Source organism: Neolamprologus multifasciatus, chromosome 3 (assembly GCF_963576455.1).
Source record: "Neolamprologus multifasciatus chromosome 3, fNeoMul1.2, whole genome shotgun sequence".
Classification (NCBI taxonomy): domain Eukaryota; kingdom Metazoa; phylum Chordata; class Actinopteri; order Cichliformes; family Cichlidae; genus Neolamprologus; species Neolamprologus multifasciatus.
This window is the reverse complement of record NC_140441.1, coordinates 37,124,172-37,140,075: the sequence shown is the minus strand read 5'-3', so window position 1 is coordinate 37,140,075 and position 15,904 is coordinate 37,124,172. Positions and strand designations below refer to the sequence as shown.

The following is a 15,904-nucleotide window of genomic DNA, read 5'->3' as shown; positions in this document are numbered from 1 at the left end:
GCATTTGCAAAGTGCACTAACACACTCGTGGCTCAATATATATATTTTCCTTATCCGTAAATTATATAGGTTACGGACCACCTGGCACCAAGGTGTGCCAAAAAAGTGATGCAAAAACTTTCATTGACATAAAAAAAAAAAAGTTTTTCAAGTGAAGGCAGCATAATTTCTAATAAATATAACATCACTCTGCCCTTATCTCATTATACTAACAGTACCTTCATGCTATTTTTTTTTTATGTCCCACGTATTCCTCTGAATTTCCTAGTTTCTGGAGTTGTCGCATATTGCATTTGAGAGCATATCAATAATGCTGAATATCTAAGTCTTGAGTCCTGTGTTTAGGTCCATTTCCTGCCAGCAGCACCTTGCTAAAATGCCAGGGCTAACTTTTCATTTTCAATTTATCAATATATTATTTATTTCAATATATTTTTGTCCAGAACAGACTTACTCTAAATCATCTGACCCTTTTTGAACTGTTTTCTGTATCAAAAACACTCAATTAAAAGCTATGTATCAATGATGATTACACATTGACAGAAGTTATTTTTGAATTCGGTCCAGGTGATTATCCACAACAAAGTACTTTAAACATGAATTGTTTTCATTTCAGTTATTCATTCATAATCATTTTGATTCCGAGCCTAAGAATTATGAGCTGCACTGTCCTCAACCCTTGCCCCTCCTGGATTCATGCTTTCTCCTGTATTGTTTAAGTCTTTTTTGAACATGAATGATCCCCTCCTCATTTCCCTGTACACAAAGTGGAAAGTTTCCACCATTAAAGTCAGTAATATATACATTAGAATAGTACTACCTGTATTCCTTGCAAGTTCACCTTTCCACCTGTCTCCCTCTCATTAACACACATGACATGTATTCTGTATTGCTTCTACTGACTTTCATTCCTCTTCTCTCCAGAGCATACCCCCACCTGTCCAGGCTCTCTTGCACCTATTCTCTACTCTCACTATTTGATTCAGTTTAATTCAACTTAATTTGCCTAGTGTCAAATCCCAATAACAGTTGTTCAAAGCACTTTATATAGAAAGGTAAAGACCCTACAATAATACAGAAAAAAACCCAAGCAGGAAGCAGTTTGTGGCAGTGGGGGGAAAAAAATCTCCTTCTAGGAGTAAGAAACCTCCTGGAGAATGAGACTGCAGGAGGGCAGCCAACTGCTATAACTGGTTGGGATAAGGGGAAGGAGAAGAACAAAGATTACAGATTACAGATTATTTCTCCATAAACCATGGAGACTTCTGCCTGACCTTACCTCTCAGCCTGTCCATCACCACCACAACAATGATGATCCCGGATGTAACCCCACCCTTACCTTGAACACATTTGTCACTCCTACCTAACCTTAACACTGTCTCACTGTCCTTATGCATGGCCTACACCACCCTCAAATACACCAAAAAAAGTCTATGTTGGATTTATTTATTTCAATAGTGGACATTTGTTGCACACAAATGTTTTGCTTTGGCAGAAACTTAAACAACTGAGTTAAATTTACACAAGTTATTCATATTCAATAAACCTGTGGATTTTGTGTTCATAAAACCCGATTGAAACATGTTTAGATGAAGTAAGTTGAGCTCTTGGAATATTTTGATCCTTCAAAATGTTGTCATTTTATTTCAACACTATTCAATAACTTTTACCCCAATACTGCTTGGTCACTTAAATACTACATGTTGTCTTTATATTATATAATGTTTGACAAAGTCTAGAGCAGGGGTCGGCAACCCTAGGCACGGAGGGTTAACTGATAGCACGACCATAGCTGGACTGGCCATCGGGCATACCGGCATTTGCTCGGTGGCCCGATGATTTTTTTTTTTTAATAAACAATGAAAGGTGGTGGATTGGCCAGATGCTGGTCGGTGTGTAAAAATAACTCAATTATTTGGTGGTGTCTATGGTGCTGCTTTCTCAGAGTGAGTAACATTAGCAAGTGGTGGAGGCCAGCAGGTGGATGAGGGAAAGGGGAGGCAGGAGGAGAGACCTGAGGCGGCCGCCGGTCCGAGTGTCAGGAGAACTGAACTTCAGGTAAGAAGTTATGACCTGCGGTCTATCTGGGTCAGATTTAAACCAAGTTTAGGTGGAGTTTATTTTCGTTGTGCTGACTTTTTACAGTCAGTTACAATAACTCGTACTGCGTACTAGCTAGCATGATAGAGTTTCTATACAGCTGGGTGGCTGCTATGATGTTACTGATAATGAACTTTATTTTATTCATAAGGTTAGTTAGTAGAGTTGCCAACCTTCCCGCACAAATGGAATCGTCCCGCATTCAGAGAAAATATTGCGCGTTTTGTATTGAGCTGAGAAGGAACACAGTTTGTCCCGGACTTTACTCGACTATGATAGGAACAATTTAATCTACCCGCTCTGCATATTATGTAGTTTCTACACTATATAGTTACACTTAACTTTAAAGCACGAGGCACTGATGTTAAATACATGCAAGATGCTTACATAAAACCAAGAGATGGCCAGTCCCTTTTTTTCAGTGTACTTCCTTGTCATTCCTGACTTCCTCATGCAGTATCACAGTTCCTCTCTTGGCACCCTATCACGTGCTTTCTCTTGAGTTTTTTGTTTATAATTTTGTAATTTTTAAAAAAAATAATAATTAGGAGATGGATCCAAAACTTTGTTCCTTTTTTATATTGCTTTGGTCAATATTTGTCAGCATCAATTGTGTTTTACTAGCACAATGTGTGTGGTCTTACAGTTCCTTAGGTGGCGATATGTGATCACATGTTAAGTTCTTGCTAAACATAATGCCAAATACATTCAGTAACATTCACATCTATTCTCAATAGAAGTTTGGTTTCTTTAATCTATACATTTTAATTTATAAATATGGACAATGATACACTATGCAAGTCTGTACGGGAGCACAACCTTTCTGGAATATTCATTTATTTTTGTATTTATGCCTTCATTTCCCATAAACTCCCCAGTGGTTACCATGGAGTCTTACATGCAAGGGAAGAGTGTGGGTTTGCTCTGGGTTTGTGGGTGGCATTTTAACATTAGTCTGTAGCTGTTTCATATCCTGTTTCTCAGAAGCCAGTTTTTTTTCTCTCTTCTTTTTTGTTCAAGACTGGATTGTCTGATCAAGCCATTGCTTAAGTCTTTAAGCACAAAAATTGATTTGGATGTATTCACTAAGAAATGATTAGGTCAACAAACTATAACACATTCTTGATGTTACATTTAGTAAACACATAAATGATGAATTAATTTAGGCACCTTTAAAAGGTTTCAAATGAACCATTTAGAACTCAATCTAGCTTAAAATATAAATTCAAATTTTGCAAATAAATGTTTTTTTTTTCTCGTTTGTTTTGTTTAAAGTTACTGAGTAGAGGCTTACATAGTTTCCTGTGTTAGGACAGGATGTGGTAGACTACATGTTGAACTGTAGGTGCAAATGACACATGTACAGGATGGAGGTCACATCACTTGTCTTCATGCTCTGTGAGTAATTTAATGCTTTAAAAAATATTTTCCCTCTTTTGTCTCAGATTTCAGGTTTCTTTTAATAATAATTTTGTTTGTAGCTTTCGGTGATTAACTTGGTCCTACAATGTTTTAATGAAATAAATAAATTAAAAAATAAAATTTGGTCAAAACTGGGTTTAGGTTGGAGTGAATATTGACATGCAATTTTCAGGGGTCACTTCTGAGTCCCTTTTGTGTGAAAATGTGATGGTGAAGGACAGAATACAAGATGAGGTCAGGGTGGAGTCTCTGTGAACTATGATGTTTGCAGTTGACATTGTCGTGTGTAGTGAGAGTAAGGAAGAGGTGTAAAGGGAACTTGAAGATGTGGATGCATGCTCTGGAGAGACGAGGAATGAAAGCCAGTAAAAACAAAACAGAAAACATGTGAATGGGAGGGGGAAAGGTGTACCAGTGAAGCTGCAAGTAGAGGTAGTTTCGATTAGTTTAAATATGTGGTCAACTATCCAAAGAAACAGATACGCACAGGTGAGGTGAAGAAGAGAGTGCAGGCAGCTTGGAGATGAGTGTCAGAGGTGATTTGTGACAGAAGGATAGAAGCAAGAGTGAAAAGGAAGGTTCACAAGATGGAAGTGAGATCTGCTGTGGTTTGTGTTTGGGGGGATGGTAGTGCTGACAAAAAGACAGGAGGCAGATCTGCAGATATTTGATGGTGAAGATTGGGAGTGACAGGAATGGTCACAGTTAGAAACAAATACATCAGGCAGATGGGTTTTTCTCCACAATAGAGCAACATTTGATTTAGTAAATGCAAATGGCTGTAATAGATTAATTAATTTAGCCAGTATATCTTGTCTAACAACACAGCAACTAGACATTTATTTCTAATATGCTCTCTACCTAGTTCTTTCTTTAGTCAGTCATTGATTTCACACCACTTAAGAGATAGTGGTTGTTTGACTGGGAACAAGTCAAAGTTTATGACAAATTGACTTCTCAATTGAGCTGTAATCTCAATGGAACCCTTATGGCTGATTTTACGGTCAAACTTTCTGCCACCAGAAGAAGTAAACGAACGCAAATGCCTGGAGCTGTAAATGGCAAATGGCCTGTATTTATATAGGGCTTCACTAGTCCCTAAGGACCCCAAAGCACTTTACACATCCAGTCATCCACCCATTTACACACACTGGTGATGGTAAGCCACATTGTAGCCACAGCCACCCTGGGGCGAGGCTAATGGACACTGGCGCCACCGGGCCCTCTGACCACCACCAGTAGGCAACAGGTGAAGTGTCTTGCCCAAGGACACAACGACCGAGACTGTCCAAGCCGAGGCTCAAACCGGCAACCTTCCGATTACAAGGCGACCGCCCAACTCTTGAGCCACGATCACCCTGTAGATGTTATATCTCTCTCCTGGCCTGCGAACACTTTTGTGTTTCCCCAGATAAGCTGTGAGAAAAGAATGTCTGGGCTTCTTTTGTTAGGCTGCTGACCCCATGATAAGTGCAAAACAAAAATGACTGATGAATGGATGAATTTTTCTAGTTTAAGTCTTGTTTAATAAAAAAATCTACTCATCCACTTTGTACTGTTTATGCAGATTTGGGCTGCGTGGGAAGCAATCTGAGCAGAGAAAGCCACACCTTTCTCACTAATTCCATCTCTTTTAGTTCATCCAGGGGGATAGAGAGTTATTTCCAACCCAGCTGAAATATAAAAATCTGTCCAGAATGTCTTGGATGTGTCTGGACCTTTCTTGCTATGCCTCTCTCGCTACGGTTGTACAGTAGTGAGAGAAGCATAGCAAGAAAATATCCCCCACAGGATACTCCAAGGGACAAAATTGAATGTGCAACTGGTTATGCAAACACACATGCACCCTCGAATATCCTGGAGAGGATAAAGAGCTGCCCAGTGTTCTGCAGACAGGGCAAAAGTCATATTGCTCCTGCTGAATCCCAGGTTTGACTAAAGGACAGACTCTCCTCTTCCACACCCTGGCATTAGCTAATGAGTTAGATGTCCCTACAGTTGAGCAGACCCTCAGGTCTTCCTTCTTAAATAAGGGAACCATTACCCCAGTGTGCCAGTACAGAGGCACCACCCCAGATCTCCATGCAATGTTGCAGAGATGTGTCAGACAGGACAGCCCTATAACATTCAAAGCCTTTAGGAACTCAGGACGAATTTCATCCACCCCAATGACCAAGCCACTAAAGAGTTGTTTGACAGCATTAGTGACCTTACCCCCAGTGATAGAGTTGTCCTCCCATCCCCAATATAACTTTTTTTTTCTTTTCTGGTGATAAGGAACACTTGTTAAATTTTGATGTAATCATTAAAATATATATATTTTTAATTCCTGTATCTCTCCCTCTCTGCAGCCACACTCAGCATCACCCCCAACAGACTGCAGTTCTTCCAGTATGACAGAATTGAACTGAAGTGTGTGGCAAACTCTACTGGCTGGACAGTGAAGAGAAACACTGGCTCAAAGATTGAGGAATGCACGTTTGGCTGGGGAACACCGAGTGAGTCATCCTGCATCATCGAGGATGCCTACCCGAAAGATACTGGAGTGTACTGGTGTGAATCGAAAAAGGAGTCCAGCAAAAACATAACAATCACAGTGATTGGTAATATCATGGCTGTATGTTTTATAATTGATAGGTTAATAATTCTTTCTGATATATTTTATTAACCTCAACTAGACATGAAAAAGTAATCAATATTTGCACTGCTGTTTATTGTTTTTTTTTTCCAGCTCATGGTGTGATCTTGGAGAGCCCCATAGATCCAGTGATAGAAGGCAACCAAGTGACAATTCGCTGCTCCTACAAGGGAGAAGATGAGGACATTTCAAAGTCAGATTTTTCAGCTGCATTCTACAAAGATGGTGTTTTCATAGGGACAGGTGATGCAGGGACGATGACCTTTTCAGCTCTGTCAAAATCTGACGAAGGCTTCTATAAGTGTAAACACTCATCAAAAGGAGAGTCAAGACAGAGCCTCCTTGCAGTAAGAGGTGACATGATCCGTTTGTTCCTTTGTAGAGTAGTTCTGTTTATGCTTTATCTTTTTCACTCAAGTAGTCCCCAGTTTGTTCTACCTTGAGAACAACCTTTTGAGAACGAGCTGTTATGAAGCAAAAGTTCCCACATAGCAAAATTGCTATGGCCTGGACCTGGCCCACACAATGTGCTTACACATGGCCCACATACCGCAAAGAATGATGGCCCTTTGGTGGCCCAGATCTGGTTTGCCAAAGGTGTTGTAAATACATGGAAACTGTTCCAGATTAGGAACCGGCACTGGCACGATGTTGGTAGGACAGGCGTTAAAACCTGGAAGCTAAGAACAACGCATATATTTCTTTGTCAAATGTATTTATTTTGATGAAACTCTTAAAGTGGATATATAGCCTGACACACAAATGAAAAAAGAAAAAAAAATCCAACCAATTCAATTCAATTCAATTCAATTCAATTTTATTTATATAGCGCCAAATCACAACAAATGTCGCCTCAAGGCGCTTCATAGATACAGAGAAAAACCCAACAATCATATGACCCCCTATGAGCAAGCACTTTGGCGACAGTGGGAAGGAAAAACTCCCTTTTAACAGGAAGAAACCTCCGGCAGAACCAGGCTCAGGGAGGGGCGGCCATCTGCTGCGACCGGTTGGGGTGAGAGAAGGAAGACAGGATAAAGACATGCTGTGGAAGAGAGACAGAGATTAATAACAGATACGATTCAATACAGAGAGGTCTGTTAATACATAGTGAGTGAGAAAGGTGACTGGAAAGGAAAAACTCAATGCATCATGGGAATCCCCCGGCAGCCTACATCTATTGCAGCATAACTAAGGGAGGATTCAGGGTCACCTGGTCCAGCCCTAACTATATGCTTTAGCAAAAAGGAAGGTTTTAAGCCTAATCTTAAAAGTAGAGATAGTGTCTGTCTCCTGAATCCAAACTGGAAGCTGGTTCCACAGAAGAGGGGCCTGAAAACTGAAGGCTCTCCCTCCCATTCTACTTTTAAATACTCTAGGAACAACAAGTAGGCCTGCAGAGCAGGAGCGAAGTGCTCTAATAGGGTGATATGGTACTACAAGGTCATTAAGATAAGATGGGGCCTGATTATTTAAGACCTTGTATGTGAGGAGCAGGATTTTGAATTCAATTCTGGATTTAACAGGAAGCCAATGAAGGGAAGCCAAAACAGGAGAAATATGCTCTCTCTTTCTAGTCCCTGTCAGTACTCTTGCTGCAGCATTTTGGATTAACTGAAGGCTTTTCAGTGAGTTTTTTGGACATCCTGATAATAATGAATTGCAGTAGTCCAGCCTGGAAGTAATAAATGCATGAACTAGTTTTTCAGCGTCACTCTGAGACAGGATATTTCTAATTTTAGAGATGTTGCGCAAATGGAAGAACGCAGTCTTACATATTTGTTTAATATGTGCGTTGAAGGACATATCCTGGTCAAAAATGACTCCAAGGTTCCTCACAGTGTTACTGGAGGCCAAGGTAATGCCATCCAGAGTAAGAATCTGGTTAGATACCATATTTCTAAGCTTTTCAGCGCCGAGTACAATGACCTCAGTTTTATCTGAGTTAAGAAGCAGAAAGTTAGTGGCCATCCAAGTCTTTATGTCTTTAAGACATTCCTGCAGTTTAACTAATTGGTGTGTGTTATCTGGCTTCATGGACAGATAGAGCTGGGTGTCATCTGCATAGCAGTGAAAATGTATGCTATGTCTTCTAATGATGCTGCCTAGGGGAAGCATGTATAATGTAAACAGAATTGGTCCTAGCACCGAACCCTGTGGAACTCCATAATTAACCTCAGTGTGTGAAGAGGACTCTCCATTTACATGCACAAATTGGAGTCTATTAGATAGATATGATACAAACCACTGCAGTGCAATACCTGTAATACCTACAGCATGTTCTAATCGCTCTAATAGAATATTATGGTCAACAGTATCGAATGCTGCACTAAGGTCAAGAAGGACAAGCACAGAGATGAGTCCACTGTCAGAGGCCATAAGAAGATCATTTGTAACCTTCAATAAAGCTGTTTCTGTGCTGTGATGAACTCTGAAACCTGACTGAAACTCTTCAAATAAACCATTCCTCTGCAGATGATCTGTTAGCTGTTTGACAACTACTCTTTCAAGGATTTTTGATATGAAAGGAAGGTTGGAGATTGGCCTATAATTAGCTAAGACTGCTGGGTCTAGAGATGGCTTTTTGAGTAAAGGTTTAACTGCAGCCACCTTGAAGGCCTGTGGTACATAGCCGATTATTAGAGATAGGTTGATCATATATAAGATCGAAGAATTAATCAATGGCAGGACTTCTTTGAGCAGTTTTGTAGGAATGGGGTCTAAAAGACACGTTGATGGTTTGGAGGAAGTAATTATTGAAGTTAACTCAGAAAGATCGATTGGAAAAAAAGAGTCTAACTTAACATCAATGGAACTAAGAGTAGCTGTAGATAATATTACATCTGTGGGATGATTATTGGTAATTTTTTCTCTAATGATAAAAATTTTATTTGTGAAGAAGTTCATGAAGTCATCACTAGTTAACGTTAAAGGGATGGTTGGCTCAACAGAGCTCTGACTTTTTGTCAGCCTGGCTACAGTGCTGAAGAGAAACCTGGGGTTGTTCTTATTTTCTTCAATCAGTGATGAGTAGTAAGCTGTTCTGGCTATGCGGAGGGCTTTCTTATAAAGCAACAAACTATTTCTCCAGGCTAAATGATGATCCTCTAAATTTGTGACACGCCATTTCCTCTCCAGATTACGAGTCATCTGCTTTAGGGTACGTGTTTGAGAATTATACCACGGGGTCAGGTACTTCTGATTAGAGACCTTAGTTTTCACTGGAGCTACAGTATCCAGAGTCGTACGTAGTGAGGAGGTGAAATTATTAACAAGATAATCGACCTCTGTTGGGGTAGCGTTCAGATAGCTGCTCTGCTCTGTGTTGGTACAGGGCATTGACGATGATAACAGTGGCTGGATTATATTCTTAAACTTAGTTACAGCGCTTTCAGAAAGACATCTACTTTGATAAGGTCCACTCTCCACTGCTGCGTAATCAATTATTGTAAATGTAAATGTTATCAAGAAATGATCAGACAGGAGAGGGTTTTCAGGAAACACTGTTAAATGTTCAGTTTCTATGCCATATGTTAAAACAAGATCTAGAGTGTGATTAAAGTGGTGGGTGGGTTCTTTTACATTTTGAGAGAAACCAATTGAGTCTAACAACAGATTAAATGCCATGTTGAGGCTGTCATTTTTAGCATCTACATGGATGTTAAAATCACCCACAATAATTATTTTATCTGAGCTCAGAACTAAATTAGATATAAAGTCTGAGAAATCAGACAGAAACTCTGTGTAAGGCCCAGGTGGACGATAGATGATAACAAGTAAGACTGGTTTCTGAGTTTCACAGCTGGGGTGGACAATGCTAAGCATCAGGCTTTCAAATGAATTAAAAGTCTGTCTTGGTCTTTCATTAATTAATAGACTGGTGTGAAAAATTGCTGCCACACCGCCCCCTCGACCTGTGCTTCGAGATTTCTGGTAGTTAGAATGACTCGGGGGTGTTGATTCATTTAAACTAACATAATCATCCTGCTGCAACCAGGTTTCTGTAAGGCAGAGTAAATCAATTTGTTGATCAATTATTAAGTCATGTACTAACAGAGACTTGGAGGAGAGAGACCTAATATTTAATAATCCACATTTCACTGTTTTACTCTTTGGTTCAGATGTGGATACTGTATTGTTCTTTCTTTGTGATTGTTTAAGTTGTTTGTTGCTGGTTTTTAGTTTGTTTTTTGTCTTTTTGGAAGCAGACACAGTCTCTATGGAGATGGGTTTTTGGGGGGGTAGCAGGAGGAGAGAAGCTGCAGAGAGGCGTGTAAGACTGCAACTCTGCTTCCTGGTCCCAACTCTGGATAGTCAAGTTTTGAGGGGTTTAATAAATTTGTCGATATTTCTAGAAATGAGAGCTGCTCCATCCAAAGTGGGATGGATGCCATCTCTCCTAACAAGACCAGGTTTCCTCCAGAAGGTTTGCCAATTATCTATGAAGCCCACATCGTTTCTGGGACACCACTCAGACAGCCAGCAATTTAAGGAGAACATGCGGCTAAACATGTCACTCCTGGTCTGATTGGGGAGGGGACCAGAGAAAACTACAGAGTCCGACATTGTTTTGGCAAAGTTACACACCGATTCAATATTGATTTTAGTGACCTCCGATTGGCGTAACCGGGTGTCATTACTGCCGACGTGAATTATGATTTTATTGAATTTACGTTTACCCTTAGCCAGCAGTTTTAAATTTCCTTCAATGTCGCCTGCTCTGGCCCCTGGAAGACAATTGACTATGGTTGCCGGTGTCTCTAGCTTCACATGTCTGAGAACAGAGTCACCAATTACCAGAGTTTGACCCCCGGCGGGTGTGTCACCGAGTGGGGAAAAACGGTTAGACACATGAACGGGTTGGTGGTGTACCTGGGGCTTCTGTTTAGGACTACGCTTCCTTCTCACCGTTACCCAGCCTTTCCCCAGCTGCTTGGGGTCTGCCGGGGAACAGCTAGCGGGGCCTACGCTATCTTCGGCTGCACCAGCTACAGGGGCCTGGCTAGCTAAGGGTGAGAGCAGGGTGCAAAGCCGAGTCTCCAATTCAGTAATCCTGGCCTCCAGAGCTGCAAATATGCTACATTTGTTACAGATATCATTACTGCTAAAGGAGGCCGAGGAGTAACTAAACATCTGACACAATGAGCAAGAAAGTGCAGAAGGGACAGGTGAAGTAGCCATGGTGCTAACGGGTCGGCTACGAGCTAAGCTAGCGAAACAGTACAGAGACAGTGAGTGAATACTATAAATTAGGTAGTGAGTACACAGAAAGTGTGCTTCGGATGAAGCACGTGAAGATTATACTGTGAAAAAATAATGTATTTAAAAGTTGTTAATTAAACTGCTAAGCAAATAAGCTACTCAGAAACACCACTGTGTTTGAGCAGGAACAGGAAGCGATACTATACCACAGAGCGAGCGAGCGAACACCAAGTGACAGCGCTGTTAGCTGTTTGACAACTACTCTTTCAAGGATTTTTGATATGAAAAATCCTTGAATTTTTCATATCAAAAATTCAAGGATTGAATTTTTTGTACAATTGTACAATTGTACAATTGTACAATTGTACAATTGTCTGTACAATTGTACAGACAATTCTGTACAATTGTCTTCTGCAATTGTACAGAAGACACATAAAAGTTAGGAGTCACTTTAATATTTATACATGTTTCTACATTTGTATTTTTTGGGAGCCAAGTTCACACAATGGAGCTCCTCAGTTTCTGTCTCTGTATATCAATAAAAGTATTTTTTCATACATGGGCAAGAATAACTGTGAAAGCCAAAAGTTATACTAAACCTAAATGAATAAATTATTTTTTTAGATACCATAAATTGAATTTTATTTTCTAAATTATCATCTGGATCACCAGTACTTGTGTAAAACCAAATGATTGAATGTCCATGTCCATTGAATGTTTGTTTCTCACACAGTGGAATTCAAGAAAGTAAATCCTACCACCCTGCCTCCTCTTCCTCCTATCATACCCTGGGCCAGAGTGATTTCTAGTGTCCTCCTCTTCATCCTCTACAACTGTGTTCTTGTACTGTGTATCTACATCTACCGGAAGTGGGCTCAAGGTAAGAACACCCACACACCTGAAACCTAAAAGAATACAGTATCTTCTTCTTCTTTTTCCTCTGGCTGTTCCCTTTTGTTCCCTGTTTTCTTTTTTGTTTTTAATGTACAGCCTATGTAACATAGAAAAAGAAGTGAGACCCTTCTTGATTTGATTGATTTTTAAGTTATTTTCTAAATGCACCGATATTGTTTGCTTATGCGTATGCCTCGTCTTTATTGTATTTGGAATCAGATCCCAATTTAAATTTCAGAAGAGAAAATAGTTTTTAATGTCACTCGTGGCTCCTCTTAAAGAGATCTTTCCTTGACTTTTCCTGCAGGCAAAACTAAAAGGAACGCTTGTGAGTTGCAGCCATGATGAGCCCTGCTGCAAATACCAAAGAAAAGATGAACTGCAACGTTTTTCATACTGAACCTGGTCATGTGCTAGCTTTTATATTCACACCAGGAACATTGCAATTAAGTATCTCAACATTTATCCTTCTTAAAAAGTTGATTCTGTTCATCTGAACGTAGCATTTTCAGTGGGCAAAACATTTTGTCACTCATCCAAGTAACTTCTTCAGTCTCAGCTGACTGCACGTTTCCCCAATCTTATAAACAGTACATTGGACAATAACTGTAACTAGCACCACAGAATGAACAATGGGCTATGAGGTAATTTCCTTGATCATTAATATGTAAATTGTCGTGACTATTGATCAACAACCACTGATCAAATCCAACTGATGAAAGACCATTGTTCATTCAACACACATTAAGACGCAGACTTACAAAATACAGGGAAGAGAAGGAAGGAGACAGACAACACTAAGAAGACACAGAATGAGGGTGAGAGAGTCAGAGACAAAGAGCCACTACTGGGGAAATAGAAATACAAATAAATATTGATACAACACTGATAGGGAATGCAGAAAACGATACAAGAAAAAGACTGAAAAACAAGGAACTAAGAACTAGAAACTTAAGTAACAAAAATTCAGAGGCTCTCTAAAAATCAGAATCCAAGTATACTGCAAAAACACACAACAAGTTTAACAAACTCAAAAACCTGGGTCAAAGACCCAGGGCCATGACAACCAAGGGCTAAAGTCCCCCTGACGACATAGTCCCTAGAATTCCTGGGAAACACAAACCCTCTCCACCAGGTTAACGTAGCAATTCAAAGAGGACTTTAAACTAGCACTTGATGTAAAAATGCCCATATATAAATTTATATCAATTTACAGTGAACATGATTCTAGTAAAGATTTATTTTAAGTAACTTTAAGTAAAGTTATTCACCAATGGCCATGAGTACCATTAACAGAGAGTTGGGGAATGGCTGCAATCACAGCATTGTAAGATTGTGAAAGATGTACCCTTAGGCCCCCTCCTTGATTTTCATGTAAATGCAGCCATTCCACTCTCTGTGAATGGTACTCATCGCCATTGATCAGTGGTCTTTGATCTATGATCAACGGGATTTGATCAATAGTTGCTGATCAACGGTCATGACAATTTACATATTAATGATCAAGGAACTGACCTCCCAGCCTATTGTTCCTTCAGTGGTGCTAGTTTCAGTCATAGTGCAAATGTACTGTTTATAAGATTGACCTGCAGTCAGGTGAGACTGAAGAACTTGGATGAGTGACAAAACGTCCAGATGAACAGAATCAACATTTTGGCATTTGCATACTCTGAAATATTTACTTTACTGTTAAATTTGCCAATAAGCTATTGTCACTGCACAATAGTGTCACTTAATAAAACTGAAAGATATTTTATTCCACCGTTTGCACTTCCTGTCATAGAAACTGTCATGTATGTAATGTCATGTCTTCCTGTCATGAAACTAGGAAGCAGTTTGTGCTAAGTGGAGTCATATGTTTACATCTTGGTCGCACACAATGACACGAATACCTTGACTGTCATTGTTAGTGCCCAAGGTCAAAGTTGACCTTGAAAAAAATGTCAAGAAACCATGTAGACTAATAACATATCACGTGAAAGGGTTTACAAAACATTTTATTTTATCAGATACAATTCACGTTGAACACAACACATTCCATTAATAAATCTTAAAATTTCACATTTTTGCAGACAAAGATTTCAGCCATTTCTGCTCTGGTCAAATGAAAAAAATGATAAAATGCACCATGCAATAGTATGCAACACTTCAAAGTCAAAGAAAACTGAAATTTAATTAAACTATCCTACTATAAAGTGTGTAACTGTAAACATTTGTGTATTTACTGTTCAATGTAGATTAAAATAAGTTGATCTGAACGTCTTTATGTTACTAGTCCATTGGAAGCAGGTACTGCAGATTCATTATGTTATTGATATACTGTACACCCTAGATTTGAAAGAAGCAAGTAGATTAACTCTTTTTCTTTAATAAGGTACAGTTGCACTTTATTAAATTACAATTGTACTTTGGTAAACAAACTGAATCCTGGGTGCAGCTATTAAATATGTTTTTCTACATGTTCTAAATACACAGTAAGCAGTTTCCCACACAGCCTTTAGACTGAAATGGATTAAACTGGGTCTAGAAGTAACAAATACCCACACCTGTTAAGCTAATTACTACATTCTAACATCCATTTATCAGTTTTAGTTTTGAATTGTGGTTTTTAAAAGGCTTGCCATGGTAAATGCAATGAAACAGGAAAATAATTTAAATGTAGATGTACAATAATGGCAATTATGAAATAATAAGATTCTTAGATTTTAATTGATTGTTCGTTGTATGGAGAGTGGGCATTGCATGTTTACCTGATCATGAAATTTTGCTTTTTAAAACAAAATGTACATAATTGATAAATTAACTGATTGCTATAACGGCGAGCTACAGTTTGATGGACATTCTCTGTCTCTGCCTGGAGGGAAGAGTAGAAAGTAACTGAAATATAAACATGAATTCACAGACATGTATACAGCAGATAACTGTCAGAAAGATAACCAATACAGCATACGTAAGAGGATTTGATATTAGTCATCAAAAACCCCAACATATAGAAAACAAGGATCATAAGGCTACAGGAAATGCCAGATGGTTTAAACAGCACTGAGCCTTAAGACCTGTGGTTCATGCCTTCGTGTGAGAAAACAAATCTCATGAGTTTGTGGTTTGAAGAGGGAAGCATAACACTGTATCTATGCTTAGTTCACTTCATACAGTTTAAACAAATCTAGACTTCAATACAACTTCAAAATGAGAAAGGAAACAGCCAAATAAAAAGATATATAGTGGTTACATTTGGTAGCACCCAAACATGTTAAGTGTTAGTGTTCAGCAATACAACAGAAACACAGCAAGCTTTAGAAGCTTTCCTTTAGCACCACCTTGTGGCTTTCATGAATCGTCTCCTGAATCAGCTTGGATAAAATCTGTGGCTATATGGCTAAACTAATTTATATGATCCTTTGGCCACAGCTTGACAAATAGAGCTAAGTAGGAAGAAAAAGAAATCAAATCTGAGATTGAGGTTATATCCACCAAGAACACCAATTTGAGTTTCACTGCAGTTTGTAGACTTAAACACTCCCCAGCCACGTTTATTACGTACAGGTACGTTTGTACGTACGTGGTGGTACAAACTTGAACCCACTTTTGCCGTCAGAGCTGTTTAATTCTTTGTGGCTTAGATTCAACAAGGTTCTGGGAACATTG

General features: G+C 39.2%; 1 protein-coding gene across 1 annotated transcript; it reads left to right on the top strand.

The window, feature by feature from the left end:
* The first annotated feature begins 3,405 nt into the window (after positions 1 to 3,405).
* LOC146522970 (sialoadhesin-like) lies at positions 3,406 to 14,404 on the top strand. Its single transcript, XM_085142412.1, has 5 exons — positions 3,406 to 3,498; positions 5,874 to 6,125; positions 6,254 to 6,514; positions 12,096 to 12,242; positions 12,564 to 14,404. Exons 1-5 carry the CDS (start codon positions 3,459 to 3,461, stop codon positions 12,599 to 12,601), a joined length of 738 nt encoding a protein of 245 aa, XP_084998538.1. The 5' UTR covers positions 3,406 to 3,458; the 3' UTR covers positions 12,602 to 14,404.
* The last annotated feature ends 1,500 nt before the right edge of the window (positions 14,405 to 15,904 follow it).